Source organism: Anas platyrhynchos, chromosome 1, assembly GCF_047663525.1.
Source record: "Anas platyrhynchos isolate ZD024472 breed Pekin duck chromosome 1, IASCAAS_PekinDuck_T2T, whole genome shotgun sequence".
In the NCBI taxonomy this organism is placed as follows: domain Eukaryota; kingdom Metazoa; phylum Chordata; class Aves; order Anseriformes; family Anatidae; genus Anas; species Anas platyrhynchos.
Genome location: NC_092587.1, coordinates 97,361,855 through 97,383,212, shown reverse-complemented (window position 1 = coordinate 97,383,212; position 21,358 = coordinate 97,361,855). Strand labels below are relative to the sequence as shown.

At 50.3% G+C, this 21,358-nt stretch overlaps 2 protein-coding genes across 11 annotated transcripts in view; one reads left to right on the top strand and one right to left on the bottom strand.

Moving 5' to 3' along the window:
- Window positions 1–133: 133 nt before the first annotated feature.
- ACP6 (acid phosphatase 6, lysophosphatidic) lies at window positions 134–7,263 on the top strand. Its single transcript, XM_027449345.3, has 10 exons — window positions 134–381; window positions 474–602; window positions 706–836; window positions 1,459–1,538; window positions 2,353–2,440; window positions 3,994–4,126; window positions 4,902–5,002; window positions 6,343–6,438; window positions 6,645–6,810; window positions 7,090–7,263. The coding sequence occupies exons 1-10, from the start codon at window positions 172–174 to the stop codon at window positions 7,228–7,230; spliced, it is 1,275 nt and encodes a 424-aa protein (XP_027305146.3). The 5' UTR covers window positions 134–171; the 3' UTR covers window positions 7,231–7,263.
- A 5,171-nt stretch (window positions 7,264–12,434) lies between these two features.
- BCL9 (BCL9 transcription coactivator) overlaps window positions 12,435–21,358 on the bottom strand; it is an 82,417-nt gene continuing 73,493 nt past the window's right edge. For 9 of the 10 annotated variants that reach the window (XM_038184617.2, XM_038184609.2, XM_038184621.2 and 6 more), the window contains 4 exons: window positions 21,007–21,106; window positions 18,341–20,570; window positions 16,750–17,010; window positions 12,435–15,499 (listed from right to left, as the gene is read on the bottom strand). In XM_038184617.2, coding sequence (XP_038040545.1) covers window positions 14,382–15,499; window positions 16,750–17,010; window positions 18,341–20,570; window positions 21,007–21,106 — 3,709 coding nt within the window. In that variant the 3' untranslated portion in view covers window positions 12,435–14,381. The remainder of the gene's footprint in view (window positions 15,500–16,749; window positions 17,011–18,340; window positions 20,571–21,006; window positions 21,107–21,358) is intronic. The other variant, XM_038184631.2, reaches the window with a different exon arrangement.

Genomic DNA, 21,358 nt, shown 5'->3' with positions numbered 1-21,358 from the left:
AAATAAGGCGGGGGGGGGGGTGGGGTGTTCCCTGAGGGAGGAGCGGGGTGGCGCGGTGCCCGCTGGGAGTTGTAGTCCCGCGCCGCGCCCCCGCCGCCCGCCGGCTCGGGCGGGGCACTCGGCTTCCCGGCACCCCCCGCGGCGGGCCGGTGGCGGCAGGGGAGCGGCGCCATGGGCTGGTGCCGGCGGCTGGCGCTGCTGGGCGGGCTGGGGCTGGGGCTGGCGGGCGGGAGGGGGCTGTGGGCGCGGCACCAGCGCCGGGGGGCGGCACCAGCCGAGGGGCAGGGGGCCGAGAGCGGGGCCCTGGAGCTGCGGCTGGTGCAGGTGCTGTTCCGGCACGGCGCCCGCACCCCGCTGCGGCCCCTCCCGGGGGCGATGCCGGTGAGCAGGGGGGGGCTCGGGGCGGCCCCAGGGGGGCTGTGGTGGCCGCGGGGCTCGCGGTGGCCCCGCTGAGGCGCTGTGTGCCCGGGCAGGTGGAGTGGCACCCCCGGCTGCTGGAGGTGCCCGCCCGCACCCGGCTGGACTACGCCGTGACCGACCTGAGCGGGGGGCCGCGGCCGCCCTCGCCCTACGAGGAGAACTACAAGAAGACGACGTTCAGGGTGAGGGTCTCTGAGTGCTGCCCCTGTGTATTTACATCATTTATTTCCCTCGTGTATTTCCCCGTTCCAACGCCGACCCTTCCTTCCTCTTTTTTGTACCTAGGGCGGTGTGATCGCGGGGCAGCTGACGACGGTGGGGATGCAGCAGATGTTTGCCCTGGGGGAGAGGCTGAGGAGGAGCTACGTGGAAGAAGCCAACTTTCTCTCGCCGACCTTTAAGCCCGCTGAAGTCCTGTGAGTCTCTCGGTACCTCGCCTTGCTTCCTCCCTCCTGGCAAGTACCCCTCCGCTAGGGAAGCTTCCTGAGCGCGTACATCTCTCCCTCACATAGCAGACAGGGCCTTCATCTCCGGTCAGTCTGCAGAGCCCAGCGTGAGATCCCACTCATGACACGAAGCATCTGATTTCCCGGCAGTCCTGGGAGGGACCCTAGGGATGGATTCATTGCACCGAGGTTTAGCCACTGACATTATGTGCTTTTGTGGTGACTGAAGAGGAACAGACATCTCTGGAGCGCAGTTGAACTCACTGTAGATGAAATAACTAAAGTTCAGTGAGATCAAGTGCACCCCCGCTGCTCACATCAGTAATGCTGGGAGTGTCTGGATTAGGATGAGATAAAATCACAGATAAGAGCCCGTTCATCATTTTCACTGTCTCTGAAGGGAAGTTAAATGGTAGTTCAGAGAGAGGTGTCTGTATTTAAGGTATCCATAGCAGGGCGAGATGAATCCCACCGCAGGTTTCCAAAGCCAGAGTGAAATCTGAACCCTCGGTTCCAGCGAGTCTTCCCCAGCTGCAGCCCTGTCCACGCGAAGGAGAAAGTGCTACCTCACAGGCTGCTTTCTCTCTTTCAGCATCCGTTCCACTAATATTTTCCGGAACCTGGAGTCCACACGGTGCCTGCTGGCTGGGCTGTACCAACAGCAGAAAGAAGGTTGGGGAGACTTCTGACCAGTACCTTTCCTTAATCAGTCTTCCCTAGATGCACACACCTCTCACATCCCAACTCTCTCTGGCTCCCGGTTGTTGCTTCTTCATCAGCTCTTTGCTCCTGGCCCTCTTCCTCGTGCTGTCCCGTGTGTTCTTTATCAACTTGTCACTTGCTCCCTCTCTTTGCGTAGCTTACTGCCAATGCTCAGCCTGGATCTGTTGCCATCAGTGCTGCAAGTTCAGACCTGCTGAGGAGGTTTGCATTAACCGCACTTCAGAATCAAGAGGGCAAAGAGTTCCAGGCCCCGTGTTCACAAGATGCACTGCCACATCTGAGAAACGTTTCTTAGAGAAATCAGAGTATCTCAGCAATAGGAGTACCAAGATCCCTCACAAGTTTAGTGTATGGAGTAACTTTCAGCTGTATGCAACAGTTGACAACTACTTGTATGTCCTAGAAATATGCTCTGGGTTTTGAAGAACTCACCTCTGCTCCCTCAGGAACAGATACCAAAAGTGATGTTGCTAGAGATCCTTACACCTCGTGACACAGGAACTGATGTTTGGCACATGCAAACACTAGGAGAGAAATGAACACACAACTAGGAAGTGTTACAAGGTACACAGCAGACAGCCCTATGGAAATAAATGCCAAGTGAACAGAAACAGCAGAGTGGATTGTGCTGCAGGTGATAGCTCAGTGGGAATTGCTAGCTGACAACAGTAGGCTTGAGCAGAAAGACTGGGGGAGTGATTAAAGCGGTCTAAAGACATGCAGATGCACTAGTGATCACAGAAGCTTCCTTCTCGTTCCACAGGATCTGTTGTCATTGTCACTGATGATGCAAGCTCAGAAATCCTCTACCCCAATTACCACAACTGCCAGCGCCTGAAATGCTTGAGCAGGTAATTGCCAGCCGTGCCTCCCCGTATGATTTCACCGCTGTTTCATTTGAGCAGTAGTAATTTAAAACAGCACATTTTCTTTTCATTTCTCAATTTCTTCCCCTGCCACTTACTGTTTGTTGGGAATGGTTAGCCAGTTGTATAAAACACTAGGTGAGCAGAGTCACGTATCAAGCAGTAGCACCAGAAAGAAAGAAAAAAACATTTTTTTTTCTTGAAAGAGTAATTTAATTTAGCGTACGACTAGCAAACACTCATTACTAGGTAATGTACAGCTATTCTGTGGCATTGCTGCAGGCCAGCATTAATGTCATCTGCATCCTTTACCATGCCTTTCATGTGTGAACACACTGGGCCTCCTTTTTAAATTCATCTTCTCGTCTGGGGATTATTATAACATTCCTGCCACGCTTATACCTTCAAGAAACAGGAATATACTTAGCCTTGACACCTTTAATAAAGACTATTGAAGTAAAATTAAAAACATCCTCCACAAAAAGAACGCTCGTGTTTGTGGAATCAAGCACTCCATAAATGCTTATGCCAGGTTGGGCACCAGGTAGAAACCAGACAACAAGGCAGATGTGTTGCAGTTTGGTTGGATGATACATCAGTGTCTTTTTGTCCAAAGTTATTTAAGGGTTATCGGAATTCCTTTGTTAAACCTCATTATATAGTGCCTGACACTGCAGGCAACAGGTTGCTCTTGACAGCAGTGAGGTGACAGCCCACAGAAGCAGCTTAGTAAAGCCAAAGGATATTCAGATTTGCACAAAGGAGAGTAAACTGCCAGCTCTTCTGCTCCCTCCCTCCATCCTACTGACTGCACATTTTGCAACCAAGTCGAGGTGGATTTCTTGAGCTGCATTAAGCAGCACAGACCCAGCCTAAAGGTCTGCCTGTGCCAGAATCTTTTCGAATTTGATTTCAAAACAGAAACTACAGCTGTTCCTAAACAAACGCTTTCTCTCACCTCTTCTCCAACAGACCGGAGTCAGACAAAAAAACAAACATGCAAAATGCCTAACTCAAAGTATTTGGCTAGCATTGCTAGTCTCTGCTAAACACTTAAAAATAAAATTCAAATCAGTGTAGGGGGGCAGGTGGCTTCTAACCAAGTCAGGGATGAATTTAAGCTACCAGTGAGTACCTAGGTGTTTCCCTTTTCACACACCATACAGAAATCATCTCGAAGCTTTACAGCTCTTTCCTTCCATGAGGCAGTTAAAGGCTACGCCTTGGAGAGGCTGTTAACCAATACAGAGCCTTTGCTTGCAGGAACCTTCTCTCTGGAGATGTTACTATCTCATCTTAATTTTTGTTCCCCCGCCTCCATGGGAGCAGATACCAACTGTTGACACCCAGGCCCAGTGTTTGTCCTCTCTGCCAGGGAGACTCCCAACATGAGGAATCCCTCAGTATCCAGCGGTGCTCCCACTCCTCCCTGTGAGACATCTCCACTGGACTGGGGGTTATTAAAAAAATGAGGGATAGGAAGTCTGATGTGTGAAAAGTTTTTGTTTCGTTTGTGTTTTTTCCTGATCCCCTGACAGGCAGAAGTTGAAGAATGCTCTGCTACAGCCAGGTATCTCCGATGACTTGAAAACAATTAAGGAGAAGATGGGTATTGATGGTGATAAGTCTGTGGACTTTTTTCTTCTCCTTGATAACCTTTATGCCGAGCAGGTGAGCTGAGGTGCATTGTCACGCTGTTACAGAAAGAAATACCCTTTAAACGCCCTTTTTTTCCCTGTTCCCATGCATATGGAGAAAACAATGGAGGAGTCAATGCCAACTGATACCATTGGGTATCCCGGTATCTTTCTATTTAATTCAGAAAGTTTATAGAATTGGCACAGCCTTTTTAAAAAGTCAAGATACAGTCAGCCTTCCACTAGGATGGTTGAAGACTTACCTCCTGCGTTTATGTTCTTACCTTGAAATCCAGTATCTCTTTCAGGTGTAATGCAGTAGAGCTCAGAGGGTGGCTGGGCCTTGGTTACCACTAGTACAGCACTTGTAATGGCAAAGTGCTTTCCCTTTTTTTGGCAGTCGGCACCTAACAGGATCATCTTAATCCTGGTTCTGGCATGCTGGCCCTGAGCCAGATTGCCTCTGCTCCTGGAAGGGAGCTGGGCATATTCATACCTCCCCTTAATACCATTAGCTCCAGCAAAAACGTGTCATTGGGCTTGCTGGTGTAGCTGTCAGCTGAGTAGCTCAAGGCCTGTTATACTCACCTCACACAGCCTCAAGAAAAGACGTGGGTCCTTTTGGTACGTGGAGCGAGTCCGTGTGTTTAAAAACCATAAAAGAACTCCTGATACGAATACTGCAGTGCCTGCAGTGGTACAGCTGCTGTGACATGCACAGCCAGTGTCTGTGGGCTGTCATTTGTGTGGCTTCGGGCTTGGCTCAGACAGGGGCGAGCCCGTTGTTACGTGACCTCCTCTCCTTGCAGGCGCACGGTTTGCCGAGCAACCCTGTGCTGAAGAGCTTCCAGCAGACAGTTGAGCGCCGCTCCGTTGACTCGCTGCTTTTCTTTCTGGAAGACGGCTCAAGGTGACTGCCTATACCCGTGCCTCCAGCCTGCGGGGTTGTCCTAGCGTACTCGGGGTGGATGAGCTACGCTAGCTTACCGTGGCAGAGCTCAGAAGTCCTTCCCAGTCTGCCCCATTTCCCTACCAGAGGTAATTGCTCCCTCGTGAGGTCTGTGCCTCGGCCATCTCAGTGCAAGGCCTTGAGTCAGGAACTCCACAGCGAGGAGGCCAAGATGTGGGCTCATGTCCCGTTTTGCTGATAGCTGTGGAAGGAGTAATGCCTGAGGAACAGTACGAAGTCACTGGTAAGCAGTGAGTGCCTCAGTTGCCAAAGCTGTTCAAGTGAACCATGTGTCACAGGCAAAAGCAGAAGAGCATGGGAGATGCTTCAAGCCTGAGTGCTGAGGCTGCACAAGCAAGGCTGTCCTTGCAGGCACACAACTACAGTCTGAATGCCACCCAGGTACGTTTATCCCAGGCCTGGCACCTGCACAGCTGGGCTGAGAAGTGTTGATGCTAGTGGAAAAGGTGATGCCAGGCCCTGCACACGTGTAACGACTTGCAAAAGAATCTGCTGCTACATGCAGTTAATTACTTCACAGTAATTTGTAAAGGTGGCTGAGTTGCTAACCTAGCAGCAGCTTGCTTTCCAGATTTATTCGCAGCTGCCATAGTCACATGTGCTTCTCAGATGGTGGCACAGGACTGCCCTTTCTGTTAAGACACTTGGCCTTAGCCTTTTCCTTAACTTGTGTTAGAGATCTCGGGTACTGAATGACTGATTTTCCCCTGGTCCCACAACAGCCCAGAGAGCCACAGTCACAACCATACTCCATTTCCAGTTAGGAAGTTATTCATTAGTAAGAGTTTCTTCACACCAGAAGTTGTCAAAAAGAACTCCTCTTTGTTTGATACAGAGATAAAAATACGTATTTTGTAAATGCAGGTGCTTGCTTCTTATTCCCACCCCAAGGATTCCAGGCACTTCGGTTGGTCACTCACAGTCAGCTACAGTCATCTTCCCTGGCTGAAATCCATGCTTCCAGAATCACAACTAGGTGAAGCAAAATGGGATAGAGAACATCAAGGAGTTTCTGGCCTTTCCTTTATGTGGACCACATCTTGTGAGACTGGCTTGTTAGCACTTCTCCCCTCCCAATCTGCAGTCGCGCTGGAATCTCAGTGGTGACTAAGCAACTGCTGAAATAAAAAGTAACCGTAGGAATCACATTTAATAGTTCTTAGCCACATTCAATACACATTAACAATTTGTGAGGGAAAAGCAGGTTTCCAGGCGTTCATTTGAAATTAAGTAATTCAAAGGTTAAAAAACTAGTAGATTTATTTCTGCTTCTTTTATAGAGAAGTTCTTCAGATGTGTGTTGGTGTCCTTTTCTATACCTTACAGAAGAACATTACAGAAGCAGCAGATTCCTCATCTCCAGCTGAAAAGGCCAGGTACAGGGCAGATCTCTCCCTCTAATCGTTGTAAATTCCAACTTGCTGCCAGTGTGAAAAGCTGGTTCAGAAAGATATTGAGTGCGTGAGTAAAGAGAATGAGTGTTCATTGACTAGGGAAAGCATGAGCAATACTGGCTATCCACAGAAACACAGCAAACCTTTTAGGATTTTTTTCTGTCTCCTCTTTTTTTTTTTTTAATCAGAAAGCTTATTCTCTATGCTTCTCACGACGTTACCCTTATTCCTCTCCTGGTGGCCCTGGGCACCTTTGATCACAAGTGGCCCCCTTACGCTGCGGATGTGACCCTGGAACTGTATCAGCACCGGCAGTCCAAAGAGTGGTTCGTTCGCGTGTCTTACCACGGGGAGGTAAGGTCCCACAGGAAGCCCATTGTACACATCCTCAGCTTTTGTTTTCGCACGCATCTGTGTCAAATGAGACTTGTTTTGGGCATGCTATGGAGCCAGATAAATTAAGACACCTAGAGCTCATCCATAGTAGCCAAGGCATCTCTTCTGGTGAGCTGGCCCTCGATCCAATACGAATTTATGCACGGACGTGCCTTGGCTAGCATATTTCCCTGCTGAAGAATGCATCAGGATCAACAACAAAAAAGATCTGTGATTTTTGTCTCTTTGCCTTTGCAGGAGCAAGTGGTGAAAGGATGTAGAGCAGGTCTCTGCCCACTGGAAGAATTTCTAGAAGTACTTTCACAGTATTCAGTCAGTCCAGAGGAATACAATAACCTGTGCTCTCAAGTGGAAGAGAACCAGCAAAGTGACTCGTAAATAGTTCTTAAATTAAACGGTTTATTGTCACAATCTTTGACTATTTTTCCTTATATTCTTGCTAGCCTTCCCTATTCTAAAGCTATTTCAGATGAGGGAACTTTTTCTGACCAGACACAGGGTGGCACAGTGTCACTTTTCACCGTTAGTAGCTAGAGGAAGGAAGCTGCATAACAGAATGGCTCGAGTTCACTTCTGAAATAGCCATCCAAAGGCACAGAGTCTGAGAACAGCCCTGTTTAAACTGCCCTGCTGCTTCAGGAGTACCAGAAAGCGACTGCTCCTCATATGCAGGGACTGTGGGATGAAGCCCAGCTCACTCTGTGCTACCAGACTTAAGAGCTTTGACGTGACAGTTCACAGAAGGTTCTGCAGTTCGCAGAAGCTGCTCTGCCTTTCCCTTCCCTTTGTCACATCGGAGATTTGCTCCGCATACAGATGAACCTCCCAAATTGCATAGTGTTTAGCCACCCCATCTTCTCAAAGGCATTTTTGTGCACACAAAACCTCTCCAAAGGGACAGGAAGCCTCCAAAGCTCTTCCCTGCACTCCTGTAATTATGGAAATTCTGCTGTGAACATGCAAAACAACCACAGTGGGTCCAGTGCAGGAACATGCACTTGGGGTGAACTCTGCTTAAAGTGCTTTAAAAGAGAAAATCCAGGGAGCTGCTACTGTCTGTAGCTTTGGGCAGTGCTGCGTCTGTTTTGCACTTGGTGAAACAGGAATATTACCAGCAGAGCCAACAGAAGTACTTCTAGCTGAGATGCCAACACTTTAGACTATAAAACAATACTAAGGACCACGATGCTGCCAAAATCCTCACAGTAAATAAAACTTGGATCCTACTTGTGGGATTTATAAAGGCTAAAAATATGGGGAGACCACTCAATAAAATGGTGCTGCGGTTTTTGTTCTGCACTACCCCTTCTCGCTTAGAGAAAACAGACTGCAGCGATGTTAAGCGCAAGTCATTGATGGATATGTGACTGCAGGCACTAGACTACCTTCTCCCTGCGAAGCGTGGGCTGGATTTACCTCTACTCTTTCATTAAACTGCCCCCACCACAATTACATGTTGACACCGTGCACAATGAACAGAATAATTTGAATACTAAATACATCACTGGAGGTCTCACTGAACTGCTATTAGAAACTGTCAAAAAAGCAAACAAAACATTGTTATTTTCCACCAAGTTCTTTATGCAGCCTAAAAACATAATGCCATTATAGGAAAATCAATGGCCTTGCTTAAGAACAGCGTGTTCTGCTCTAGTCAAGCTCTCTCGTTTGCATGGTATAAAGTATTTGGAGAGCCATGATGCAGACATGAGGTATACAATTGGAAGTTATTTGCAAGGTGTGGATGGCTTGGGAATGGGGATATGGGGGAACAACACCAGAGGCTTCAGCTGTATCAGTAGGAAGCAGGAATTCACATCCCTTCTGAAACGAGAGCCACGAGCACACCCCAGCAACACCGAACAGGCTAGAAACTCAGGATCTTGAACTGAGCAGCACAAGCCCAAACAAGACTATGAGAGGGCACTGCATTCACCCCATTAAAATAATCTAATCACTCTAGGCAGAATAACGTACATTTTGGTACCAACAGAAGATCTCAGAAAAACAGGCCAGCTTCTTGGCAGTGGCTAGGAAGAAGCCTTCTCTGTGAACAGGCTCCTTCATAGTTGTCTCATAGCTGCTTCTGCACCCACCTCGGCCTTGGTGTGAAACTGCTCAGACCACGCATTGGTCTAAGCCTGCTGAGCAGCCCCCAGTATGAAGGAGCCGCGTTTCTGACCAAGCAGGCCCAAGTAATGATTTTGGAAGTGGGATTGGTGGGACAATGGAAGAGTTCAAAGACCACAGGACACAGTTAAGGGTCAAGTGCCAAACTGCATGTACAGAAGAGCTAAGGCATTTCTGAGAACATGGAATTAAATATATATATAATTATCAAGAGTTAGAGTTATAATGATAATATATATATTACGATCAAGAAATCCAAGATTTCCTAAGGAACCAGTGCATCTCTATGGAACAGGCCTACTTCCCTCAGAGTAGTGCTGAAGTGAGCTAACAAGTTCAGCCTTGGGTTCCCTTATAAACCTGAAGTAACCCAAGTTAGTTGGCCTCCCTGGCTACTTTAATCCAATGCAGTTACCTCAGGTCAGTCAACTCAAACCAAAGGCCTTTCTTCATTTTGCACTGCAAACCAATCCTCACGTACTATGTTACACTTCAGGCCAGGTTAGTATAGCGGGAAATTGGCAGCAAAGCTGGCAACTTAAAGGTAGGGTTTTATTTTCACTTCATGTAAAAGAGCCTATCTTAAGGTTTCCAGTATTCCAGACGAAACAGCACTGCTTTTCTTTCCTGCCTCGTGCTCCAGCTCAAACGAAACCAACCGTGAGGTTAAAGCCTAAGTGTATAACAAGTCATGAGGACCTAAATTCTCTCAGTGAAGGACCATGAGCACTGAAGGTTTGCTACTTCAAAGTCAAGATCAAGGGGATATCGAGCTCAGTACAGTTGTCAATAAGGCCAACATAGCAAAGCTAGCACTTTGGGTTTGGAGTAGAAGGCCTGAAAAACCACTCCAGGTAATGTGCTTTAATCTTAAACAGAAGCAGCACGATAAAGCCAGGTGTTACACATCTATCACAAAAAACAGCATTAACAGAAACTACACGGACTGCCTAAGTACTGAAGAATCTTTCACCAAGAGGTCACCCCCCCCATGAAGATGACCCAGCCCACATAAGCAAGACTTTAGCTTAAGGATTACTACATGATCAGTACAGTGAAGCGCACTCTACTAAACACTGGCCTACATCAAATATTGCTAATTTCTCCTCAAAAAATAGCAAAATAGGGAACAGGTTTCAGCCAACACCCTGCCAACACTGCGCGAGGGAAGTATTTATCACCTTGAGTGCAGAAGAAAACCACCAAGTGTAGCCTTTTTGCCATCAGAGTAAAACCAGCAGACAGTAGGCAGTCAACATAGCACCCACTACAAAATTAAGTTGTGTCTACACCGTATTTGTAAGAGCCCAAACACTTTGGCACAACAAATGCTAAGGTCCGATAGCCTGAGGAGTGTTCCAGGTGCACGTTTATCCTCCTCGGGAGGAGCCCGTTACTCACATCTACTCCAAGCCAGGATATGTAGGCTGTACCAGAAGCACCACCAGCGTTCAGAGAAGGGCGACGAAGCTGGTGAGGGGCCTGGAGAGCAAGTCCTATGAGGAGCGGCTGAAGGAGCTGGGCTTGTTCAGCCTAGAGAAAAGGAGGCTCAGGGGTGACCTTATCACTCTGTATAAGTATATTAAAGGAGGCTCTAGCGAGATGGGGGTTGGCCTGTTCTCCCATGTGCCTGGTGACAGGACGAGGGGGAATGGGCTAAAGTTGCGCCAGGGGAGTTTTAGGTTAGATGTTAGGAAGAATTTCTTTACTGAAAGGGTTGTTAGACATTGGAACAGGCTGCCCAGGGAGGTGGTTGAGTCACCATCCCTGGAAGTCTTCAAAAGACGTTTAGATGTAGAACTTAGGGATATGGTTTAGTGGGGACTGTTAGTGTTAGGTCAGAGGTTGGACTCGATGATCTTGAGGTCTCTTCCAACCTAGAGATTCTGTGATTCTGTGATTCAAATCCCAGTCAAGACTGATGCAGATCAGATCTCCACGCATTGGTCTGTTTTCTGAAACATTACCTGTTAGGTACCGCCGCGAGATCAGCACTAACTGGTAATTCCAGCGACTTGCTTGTAACGTTCCTTGGTAGATTAGCTAGCCAGCTACCACAGGTACAAAGCTCAAATTCATTTGGGCAGTGCTTAAGGCTGCCAGCATACTTCACAGATGACCGGTTCGCAACAGTCTACTACTTTAAAACAAGCAGATTTCAAATATTTTAAACTTTTGATTTAGCAGGCACATTACTTTGCGTTTCAGAAGTTCACCATCTGCTGGCTTTACCTTTTAAGTCTCTCCGCGCTCCGGCTGCGCAGCCATCTGGGATGAGATAATTTGAACAGCAGACTGTTTCCTCCCATGCTACTAGAGAGGAAGAGCAGCCAAGCATGTATGAATAAAGTCTATTTCATTCTTTCAAACAAAGGTGGAGGAGGAGGATTTGAAAGTTTAAAAAAAAAAAAAAAAAAAAAGAAAGAGAGAGGAGGGGGAGAGGAAGAAAACTAAAAATGGCAACCCCACTTTCCATCTACAAGCGCACCATGGCTACCAGAGCTGAGTCACAGCTACTATGGGAGATAAATGAGCAGGAGAGAGCAGAGCCTGACTTGCAGATCCCAAGGTGAATTTGCAAGGCGGGCAGCTAGAATGCCTTTGCATTTGTGAAGCAAAAAGGGGAAAAGTGGGATCGGAGTAAAGCAAAGCAGCTCAGCCTCCATCTACTGAGTTGTTTTTCCAACTGAATCCAGCTAAAGCCTTTGAACCTCCTGTCAGTTACCTGGTGTGAATCAGGCAACACCCCTGAGGTTAAGGGCATCCACACGGACTCAGGAGAACCCAAATCTGCATTTTCTGCAGGAAAAAAGCTAAGATACTAAATGCCAGCATTTTAAGTAAGATGGGCATAAAAAGAACTTCAATTACCCGGCATCTTAAAAATGCATCCTTTCGCTATCAACTGGCTTTGAGACCGTGCCCCTCCTATGCTAATTCTTCTCCACTAAGCTGCAGTCACCTCAAATCCTTTGCTATTCAGAACACCTCAGCACGCACAGGAAGCAGCCAGGAAGATTATTAAAAAAACTCCAGTTTATTACTACGTCAATCAAGTTTGCTTTGTTCAGTATGGTAAAAATAGTCAGACGTGGTGGCAGAAGCGGCAACGTTTAAAAAGGTTGCACTGTGACAGTTCCCGTGCAAGGTGCTAAAAAGGGAGCTGTGCAACCATTTAAAGAAAAGGTAACTCCTCTGTACAGAAATAACACTTACTGTGTCACTGTCAGCTCTTTCTGATATCTTGACAAGCCCGTGCTTCAGGCACGCTGCTTGTCTTATTAGAGGGAAGCACCACAACACACATCCTACACTTTGTCAAAAGAGTAATTCTCACCCAAAATCATTTTAAATTTGCATGACAGCACAAAGGTGAATTCAGAAGCAGCCAAGGGAATGCTTTGAGGACTGAGTGCCTCCAAAGGGGCACGGCTTCCCTTTAGTGTTACAAAAACACTAGCAACAAAAACTTCGGTAAGCTGGCCATGGACAGCAATTCTTTTTCCACCTGTTAAACATCAGTTAACTCCCAAACGCTCTCATGCACAAGCATCCACTCCCTTCCCCGCAGACCTGACACCTCCTGGTCTTCTCCAGGAGCGGGGCTCAACTCGCGATCGATGTTCTAGCATCCAGTCTTTCACTCCTCATAGACAAAACCGTAAAACCTGCTTGCTGAAATTCTCTCAGAAGGCAAGTTTGAAGAGACAGGGGATTAGAAAGCAATCGATGAGAACCGCAGCAAAGCAACAATTTACTCAGCAGGGCTGTCTTGATAAAAATCTCACCGACGACTTCTCCCTCACCTTTGTGATTTAAGTTCATCTGCTCCCCGCTGCCTCAGCCTCCGAGCGGCAGAAGTCAGAGACCCTGCCCACCAGCCCGCAGCCCCCGGGGGACACACAGCCCCAGCAGCCTGCACAGTGTCAAGATTCCAGCGCTCGGCAGGCAGACGTCGCTGCTGCGGGGAAGCTCCAAACCACGTACCTGTAGTGCTGCGAATGCTCGCCAAGAGGAAGCGGCAGAGACAACGGGCTGCGGCTATTCCTTGACCCTCGATAAACTGAGGAAGAAAGATCGTAACCATCGTCCCCGGGGGTGTTCAGAAGCAAGACCTCACTCCGAGGAAAACCAAGCTCTGTCCAGCAGTAAGCAAAGAGAAGCGCCTCGCAAGGTTGCCTCCAGAGCCAATTTTTATGAGCTGCTGGAGCTTGCCCCACCTGGCCTCTAGACTGCCTGTGATCATCTCTGGGAGCAAAGAGTCATCTGGCCAGCCATCCGATGCACTTAGGAAACAGCTGCACTGGATAAAGAAGACAGTTCATCTTTGTAAGAAACAATATATTTTATTTTTCTGACACCACAGCCCTGGCGAGTGGTTTTGTACCAAATTTAATGGAGGTTACACAGAACGTTTTACGCTGGGGAGGAAAAAAAAATAACCACAAAAAAAATCCTGGATAACTTTTAGTGTCTGTTCCACTCCCACATTAATAAAATCACTTGGGGTTTCTAAGAAAAGGAGAATAGGAAACAGTGAGAGAGACTACTGTAGAATGTAACAGTGTCCAAGTCCAGCCCCTTCCTAAAAGTGGGAAGAGTCCCCACAGGAGGAGAGGCGCTCCTAGGTTTACCCCCCAAAATAACACAATGTATTGCAGCTGCCATAGGAGGAGACAGAAGGGGGACGGAGAGAGAGAGAAGCCTATTTAATAAAGAGTGGGAGGGAGAGACAGAAGGTGCTGGACAGCACGCCATAATTTGAAAAATATGTCCTTAACTTATTATTTATTTCTTTTAAAAGATTCCCCTCACTGAACTTAAGTTCCTTTTTGTGCTTTTCATTAATACTCTGCTCTGAGGTCGTAGTTTGGTTTTTCTATACATTGGAGTTGAAGGAAAATAGTCCGAAGTTCTGAAGATGGATTCTCCACCTAAAGTAAACAGCCTAGAATCCCATTCTCCTCTCACCCCAAAGACTAAAGTCTCTGCTAAAATCCCTTTTACAATATAGTACAGTACACAAAAAACCCCAAAAATAACCGAGAGTCCTGGGAGAAGCCAGTCCGAAGGACGTAAACATACAGAGAATGGTGCAACTTGTGACAAATGGCAATTCTCAAAATACAGCTACAGATTCTCAAAGCAGGTGCCATCACGGGATACCCAAGTCCACAAAAATAATTTTTAAAAAATAAATCTTAAAAAAAAACAACCTGTTAAAATGAATAATTTTTTTTTTCAGGTAATTCCATACATTCGAGATTTCCCAAAGCGTCCTCTGGTCTCTTTTCACCTATTGCATGGCCAAACTGTACTCCTGAAGCTCCCAAAAAAGCCCTCAGGACTCGGAATCTCATCTTCACAAGGATCAGAACATCCAGTCTTACGGTAGCAGCTTAAAACATCATGTTCCCTGGGTTCCCAGGGCCTTGGCTAAATCCTCCCATGCCCACGTCAGCAGCCATGCCTCGGGGCCTCATCTGGGGGGGAATCATGATGTTCTGTTGGGGTCCCATCATGCCCTGCATTGACATCATCATGCCGGGCGACCCGACGGGGCCCGGGTGGCTGTACAGCCCCGCGGGGGCTCGGTCCTTGCCCGGGATCATGCCCACGGCGGCCACGGGGTTGCTCATGAGCGCGGGCTGCCCGGGCATCGCCGTCTGTGCTGGTGCCATCATGCGGTGGTGCGGCCCCATCATGCCCTGCTGCAGGAAGGCCGGCGGTCTCATCGGGTTGTGGCCCGGCATGGACGGGGCCGTCCCGAGAGGGATCTCCGGAGTCCCCACCGGCCCGGGGCCCCCCATGCCAGGCAATGTTAGTCCCATCCGCGGGGTCTGCTCTCCGATCATCCCCTGCATGTGGGAGAAGCCGGGCCCGGGCCCCTGCGGTTGCTTGCGGCCCGGCACCTCCCCGCGAGGGAAATACTGTAGTGTCTGGCTCGGCTTCTCCGACGGGATAATCCGGGAGAGGTCGAACTCGGGTATTCCCGTGGCTCCGGGACGGATCACCTCCTGCAGCTCCGGATCGGTGAAAACCGAAGGCATGTTGTTTCCAAGAACAGTGAAGGAGTCCGGACCGCCAGGGCCTCCAGTCTTGCAAAGTGCTGGATCTGTCGAGCTTTGGGGCAGGTTGGTAGGACGCCCCAGAGGTCCTTCTCCGTGGAAGCCCATTCCCGCCGGGAAGTTGCCTTGCCCGCCGCTCGGCCCGTTGTGGGGAAATGGCACCTGCTGTGGAGGGGACTGTACGGGAGGGAACCCCTGCGGGAAGCCCAGGCGTCCTTGAGGTACCATTGGAGACTCTTGGGAACCGTGCCCCATCATCGGGTTGTGTGACATCAGGCCGGGTCCCACGGGGACCCCGTGAGGAGGTATATTGGGTCCCATAGCATTTGGAGAGGGCATCTGGTTGTTGTGGGAAAGAGGCTGGGTCATTCCCATTGGGCTAAGGGTTGGCATTGGACCCACTGGGTTTGGACCTGAAATTCGAGGATTCTGAGAATTAATGCCCATTCCTAGGGAAGAGACAAGGAATCGGATTTAGGTAACGGCCAAGCATAAGCAAACAAGGAAAACAGCAGAGAGCTTTCTGCAAGGCTACCACATCCACCAAAAAAATAAATTCATTTATTGCTAGTAAAAGACAGCAACAGCAGTGGCTCTGGAGAGCGCCATTTGAACCAGAAAACTGATGCCACCTGCACAGCAGCCTCCCTAAGCTCGTCACTGCTCTAGCAAGAAGGGCCTAAAGCCTGCTCTGGAAGTAGGATCTCAGCCCGGCTCATACCTTTGCTACTTTCCTGGCAGTCTAGACGTGGCAGTCAGTGACAAACAAGTCTGTGGCAGATTATCAGCACATGGACACTTGTCCACCAGGAGGTGACTGACTCTCCTTTCAAAACCTAAGAAGCGATGAATCAGGTAACGCTGATAAGCCTAGGCGGTGGCGATTGGCGAGGTTAATGAGCTAGCATCCAACTTACTCAATTAGTCAGCTTTCCCAGGTATATTCAGCAACTCTTATCATTAGTGTGCGAAACAGATAGCGAAGCTACAGGTAAACTCATCAAGAATTCATTACCAGTTGCTGCTCTCTTCAAACATCCAGTCATCCCCTCTTGCAACTATTAATTCAACCGGGCGGAGGGCCTACAGCCTACTTTTTTATTAAATACAGGTCTACCCATCAACGTTAAACTGTCAGCAGAAACTGGATTTATTGTATGAGCACACTTTTCTGTGAGAGAGCCCTAAAGAACAGCATTTTATTTTGCCTTTCCTCCCACTTTCTGAGGTAGAGACCAGGACAGTTTGCCTCAATCCCGGTTGAGGTCGCCTGCCTTTACACACTACTCCCTTTACCAGAAAATGTACATTTTGAGAAAGTCTGCTAACATTCTTCTGTAAGAAAGGCAACACACAAAAATAGTGGAGAAGACCAGATGATCCAGTGTCAACAAAAAAAGAAACCTCGTGGTGCTTCTATGACACTGTCTAAAAACAAGGGAAGAATGGTTTCTTCTAGGTAACACATTGTAGGTCTGATGATTATCCCCATGAACAGCCTTCACTCACACAAGTTATCCCGCTTGTGGAATAAGAGTGGGAATCTCTCCCATACATAAAACACCCCATGACTATATATCCTTTAATGTTTCCCCTCTCACCACCTTCATATGAAGCTTCATTCATATGAAGCTTCCATACCAATCACTCTCACTGCACTGCCCGAAAGCTTGGGCTTACATTGCCTCAAGTTTCTTACCTGGTACACTGTTCATAGGTGGCAAATTTGGGGAGCGTGCCGGAGGGGAGTCATCATCTGAGCTGGCCACGGTTTTGATGGCATCATGATAGAGCGGTGTCGAGCTGGGCATGGCAAATTTGGACATCCTGGACATCATGATGGACAGAGGGTTCTGGGAGAGGGTTGGCTCCGGAGGCATTGTGTAAGGGCTGCTAGAGGGAAGATTTCCAGGGAGAGTCGCAGGAGCAGACTGGCTGACTGTGGAAGGAGGTGGACCACCTTAGAGGGGGAAAAAGGAGGAGAAATGATTTATTTTTTTCACCGTTTTTTTCCTTAAATCACACCCTCTTCTCCTAGGGGATCTCAAAAACTTAAAAACCCTTTCATTAAAAGGGACCATCTGACTCATACAGCCAACACCTGTGAAAAGTAACCAGAAAAATAAGCCTGTTGGTCAAGATTTGGTAAACATTTGTTATCCTGGATTCTGCACTTCCCCTGGAACTCTCAGGAGCCTGTACAAATCTACAAAAAACACCACCAGGTACGTCTGAAATCCCTACAGTTCACTTTCCAGGCACTGAAGACACACATACGTGCTACGTCTAGCCATAAAAATCCAAATAAATACCCAGTCAGTTAACTGATCCTGCGCCCACCAGATGTCAACTGCAACTCCCTTCCCTTTTTCTTGAAGCAGCACCAAGCGAACACAAAGGATGCGTGCGGTGCGATGAAAAGCTGGAGTAGATATTACGCTGAGACATGTGGGCAGATTTCTGACAAGCTGTATCAGAGCAGCTACAAGCAAAACTCCTTGTTTTAATTTCATTTCTGCTTTTACATATACGTATTTACTGCTTGATCCCGTTAAAGAATTCTCTGCACTTATTAGCTCACTGTAATCATCCTCTCTCCCCATACTAGAGGTAACTGCACCTCCAGCCTCCTTTGTCCTTCAGCCACGATCTCCACGTCACATTTGAAGAAAAAATGCTGAATTGCTGGCACAGCCCGGCCAGCAACCCTGCTCAGCGCTGCAAGGGGTCAGCCTCCCTGCAGCACCACTGCTGGGATTCCCCTGCTCTCAGCAGGCAGGCGCCGTCCCCCCAGCGCTGCCTGTTACCCGCAGCAGCACTAGAGGGCAACGTGGGCAAACCTCTCCCAGCTCAGAGGTTTCCCCAGGCCGGAAAGCTCCCGAGCTTGGAGCCTGGCTGTGGGGAGATACACAGGGTGAACAGCCCCAAGCTGTTCAGGAGCAGGCTGGGCTCTCAGACCTCTGTGCCAAGGTCCCAGGTCACAGCAGGGCTCTGGTTTGCTATCAAAGGGAGATCATACAGTGCCCGCTGGCTGCTCAGCTCTCTCCAAAGCGCTCAAAGCCCAAACATTAGCACATCTCCTCATCTGGGCTGGGACACCTGGAAAGCTGTAATCACACCTGGACATGCAACTGGCCCCTACGCTCTGCATGTCTTTGTCGGAACTTTTTATTCCGAAGCATTTCGTACCTCTACACCCAACCTGTTACTTTGCTGTCCCCCCAGCCACCAGCCCTCACCCCCAGAAGCTAGGGCACAAGACGGAGTTGGGACGAGGAGGAGGCACTCACCCGACTCCACGTTCCCCAGCATGGCCGGAGACGACATGGTGAGAGACGCCTTGTGGTTCGGGGGAATCCCGGGGCTCTGCAAAGGAGGCTTTGGAGACGAAGTCCATCCCGGAGAAGGTGCGGGGAGAGACGGAGACTTGAGGTGGACAGGAGAAGCAGCAGCAGACCCCAAGACCGGGGGGGACTTAATGGAGGCAGCGGCAGCTGCGGCAGTGGGGCCCGCGAGCATCCCTGCCAGCTGGGAGGGCGTCTGGGGGGACTTGAGGTTCCCCGAGGGAGACCCCATCATGGGAGACTGCACCTGGCGCATGGTGGGAGACTTCAGGGGGTTGATCCCCGGAGAATGCACCTGACCGGCTGCGGAGATATCCAGGGGCTTGCGGCCCAGGCTGCGCTGTGCGGGGGGAGCAGTGTTGAGGCTGTTGGGGTTACTGGTGGGGTTGAGAGGTAGTGGCGGCATGTGGCTGAGCCGGTTGTTAGTCCTTTGGTCAGGCCCCATCTGTTCTCTGAGATTTCGGAGGCCAACTCCTGGGCCCTGAGACATGGGAAGGAAAGGCCTGGGACCCATGCCATACTCCTGCTGCGGGTGCTCCCCGAACGGCAACGGCACCATCTTCTGCTGGGAGGAGAGCATCTCCGAGACGCCGGGCCGCAGCTTCATCATCTCTTCCGGCCCGACTCCCGCCTCCCTCAGCTTCTGAGGTACCAGGGGTGGGTTGGAGCCCATGCTGACGTTCATGCCCATGTCCCCCTTCATGCCGCCGGGGCCCATCCCGAACTCCAGCTCCCTGCTGGAGCCCATCTGGGGGGGGATTCCTTTGGGGAAGTCCCCCCGGGAGGGGCTCATCGGCCCTTCCACCGGCATGCGCGGGAAGATGGGGTTATTCCCGGGCTCCATGTGTCTCTGGGAGGGAATCATCCTGTTGATCTCCATGCCAGGCCGGATGCCCTCCATGTTGAGGCCCGGGGGGAGGCCCATCTGCTTCTCAGCCAGCTGCTGCTGATAGATCTCTTCAGGCAGGCCCTGCGGGTTGGGGAACCGCTCCCCTCGGCCGGGGCCGCTGAAGACGCCCTGGCCGGGAGGGAAGTTGCGGCCGTCTGGGATTTTTGGCACGTCGTCTGGCCAACTGACCCCTGAAAGCCCCGGCCGGGAGGCGGGATTTGGGACGTTGGGGCCCTCCATGTCAGGGTTCATCATTCCCGCGAAACCGGGCAGGCGCATCTGGCTCCCGGGCATGTTGGGATGAGGGGCCATGCCCCTGGGGGGCAGCGAGTGGGACATGTTCATGCCCTCGGGGAAGGGCTCGGGACCCCCGGGCCCCCAGCCTTCCCCTGGGGTCATCTGGTAGGGGGGGGGAGGGCCTCGCACGACGCTGCGAGGCCCGTGCTGGTGGACCATCATGTCCTGCAGGGAACACTGCTGCACGACCACCTGCTCTTGCTTCCTCCTCTTCTCCTCGTAAAACTCCTGCTGCAGCTTGAGCCAGGCCACCTGCTCGGGAGTCATGTGGTCCAGGTGGTCGGGGCCGATGGGTCCCGACTGGGAGTTCATTGGTGGCGGCCCCATTTCGTCTGGGGAAAAGGGCATGTCCCTGTGTCCTTGAGGGCCAAACGGAGCCCCTCCATCTGTCCGAGACCCTGACCCTTTGCCTAAACTTTGGGATTGAGCCATCATGGCCTGTATCGGCCCTTCGGGTTTCTTTTGGGGACCATCCAGCACCCCAGAGTTGGGGGGCGGCCCCCCGCTCTGCCCTCCCGCAAACTCCTTCTCGTCGGGGAAGAGCATGCGCTGAATGTCTCTCAGGGTCTGCAAGGAGCGCTCCCGGTGCTCCAGCTGCTCCTGTGACAGCCCGTCCGGATTCTCGCCCAGACTGGACGGGTCCCCACCAGACACCGGCTGGGGAGGACCTTTGGGGTCTGCAGCAGAGCTATTGCTACCTTGGGACACCGGGCTCACTGCGCGGTTGTTGGGGGTCGAACTCTGCCCGAATCCTTCCGTCTGCAGTGGGGTGGAGTTGGCGGGGCTGCCCACCGACATCACTTTGCTTTCCACGCTGGGGCTGTCCTGATCTATGGGACACGGGGGACCAGTGGGTTTGGACACCGGTGCTGACACGGGTGGAGTCGGCTGCATTTTGGCGTTCTGGGGAGGGTTCTGGTCCTGGGCGGCGGGGGGCTGAGGCTGCGGCAGGGGCTTGGGTTCAGTCCGAAGTGCAGAGATCTGGGGGTTCTGAAAGAGAAAGCCACGTGCCATCACTCCTCTTCTCACGGCTGTGCCACACAAGCAGAGGTGCCAATGAAATGCCCTGTCTCGACCCCCCCAGCCCACGCTCCACAAGGAAGGGTAGCCTCCATGCAGTCTTTACGGAGCGGCATCTTGGCTGTACGAGAGAGATTTTGCTCACGCATTACAGCAGGTACCCCTTGCTTCTGTGCAGGCTCTGCGTGAGCAGTGGGTTGGAAATACACCACCCAAATACTGCGAGACTCAAACTCCTCTTTGGATAATCCAAGACATTTATTTGAGGAAGGCTAGGCCAACTCTCCCTCTCTTTTCCATCCTACAATTTATCCCAGAGCATAAACAACCGTCCCTCTCTCTGAATCACACACGTACAAGCACATTTACCATTTCCCTTCCCACCCACATGCAGGTAACTCCCTACCAAGGGTACAGTGTTTCGTTCCGCCTTGCTGTTTGAGATGTTCTGGATATGAAAGGACACGATGGTTTCCACCTGTCCCTTCAGCACGGCTTCTGCAGCCCTGCAAAGACAGACAGACAGACGTACATATCCAGGTGAAGCTAAGAATCAAATTTTCCTAACCATCCTCCCCTTCTATCCTTCAGCTGGCAGAAGGGAGAAAGACTCAAACACACGTATTTTTATTCCAGATGAGTAGCAAGAGAAAGATGCTCACATCTACAAACTCATCGCCATTTAGGGGTCATGTCTCGGTTTAAGTCACCCCAGCTGTACTCGCTGCATGGACTGCAAACCAGTATCTTATCAGCAT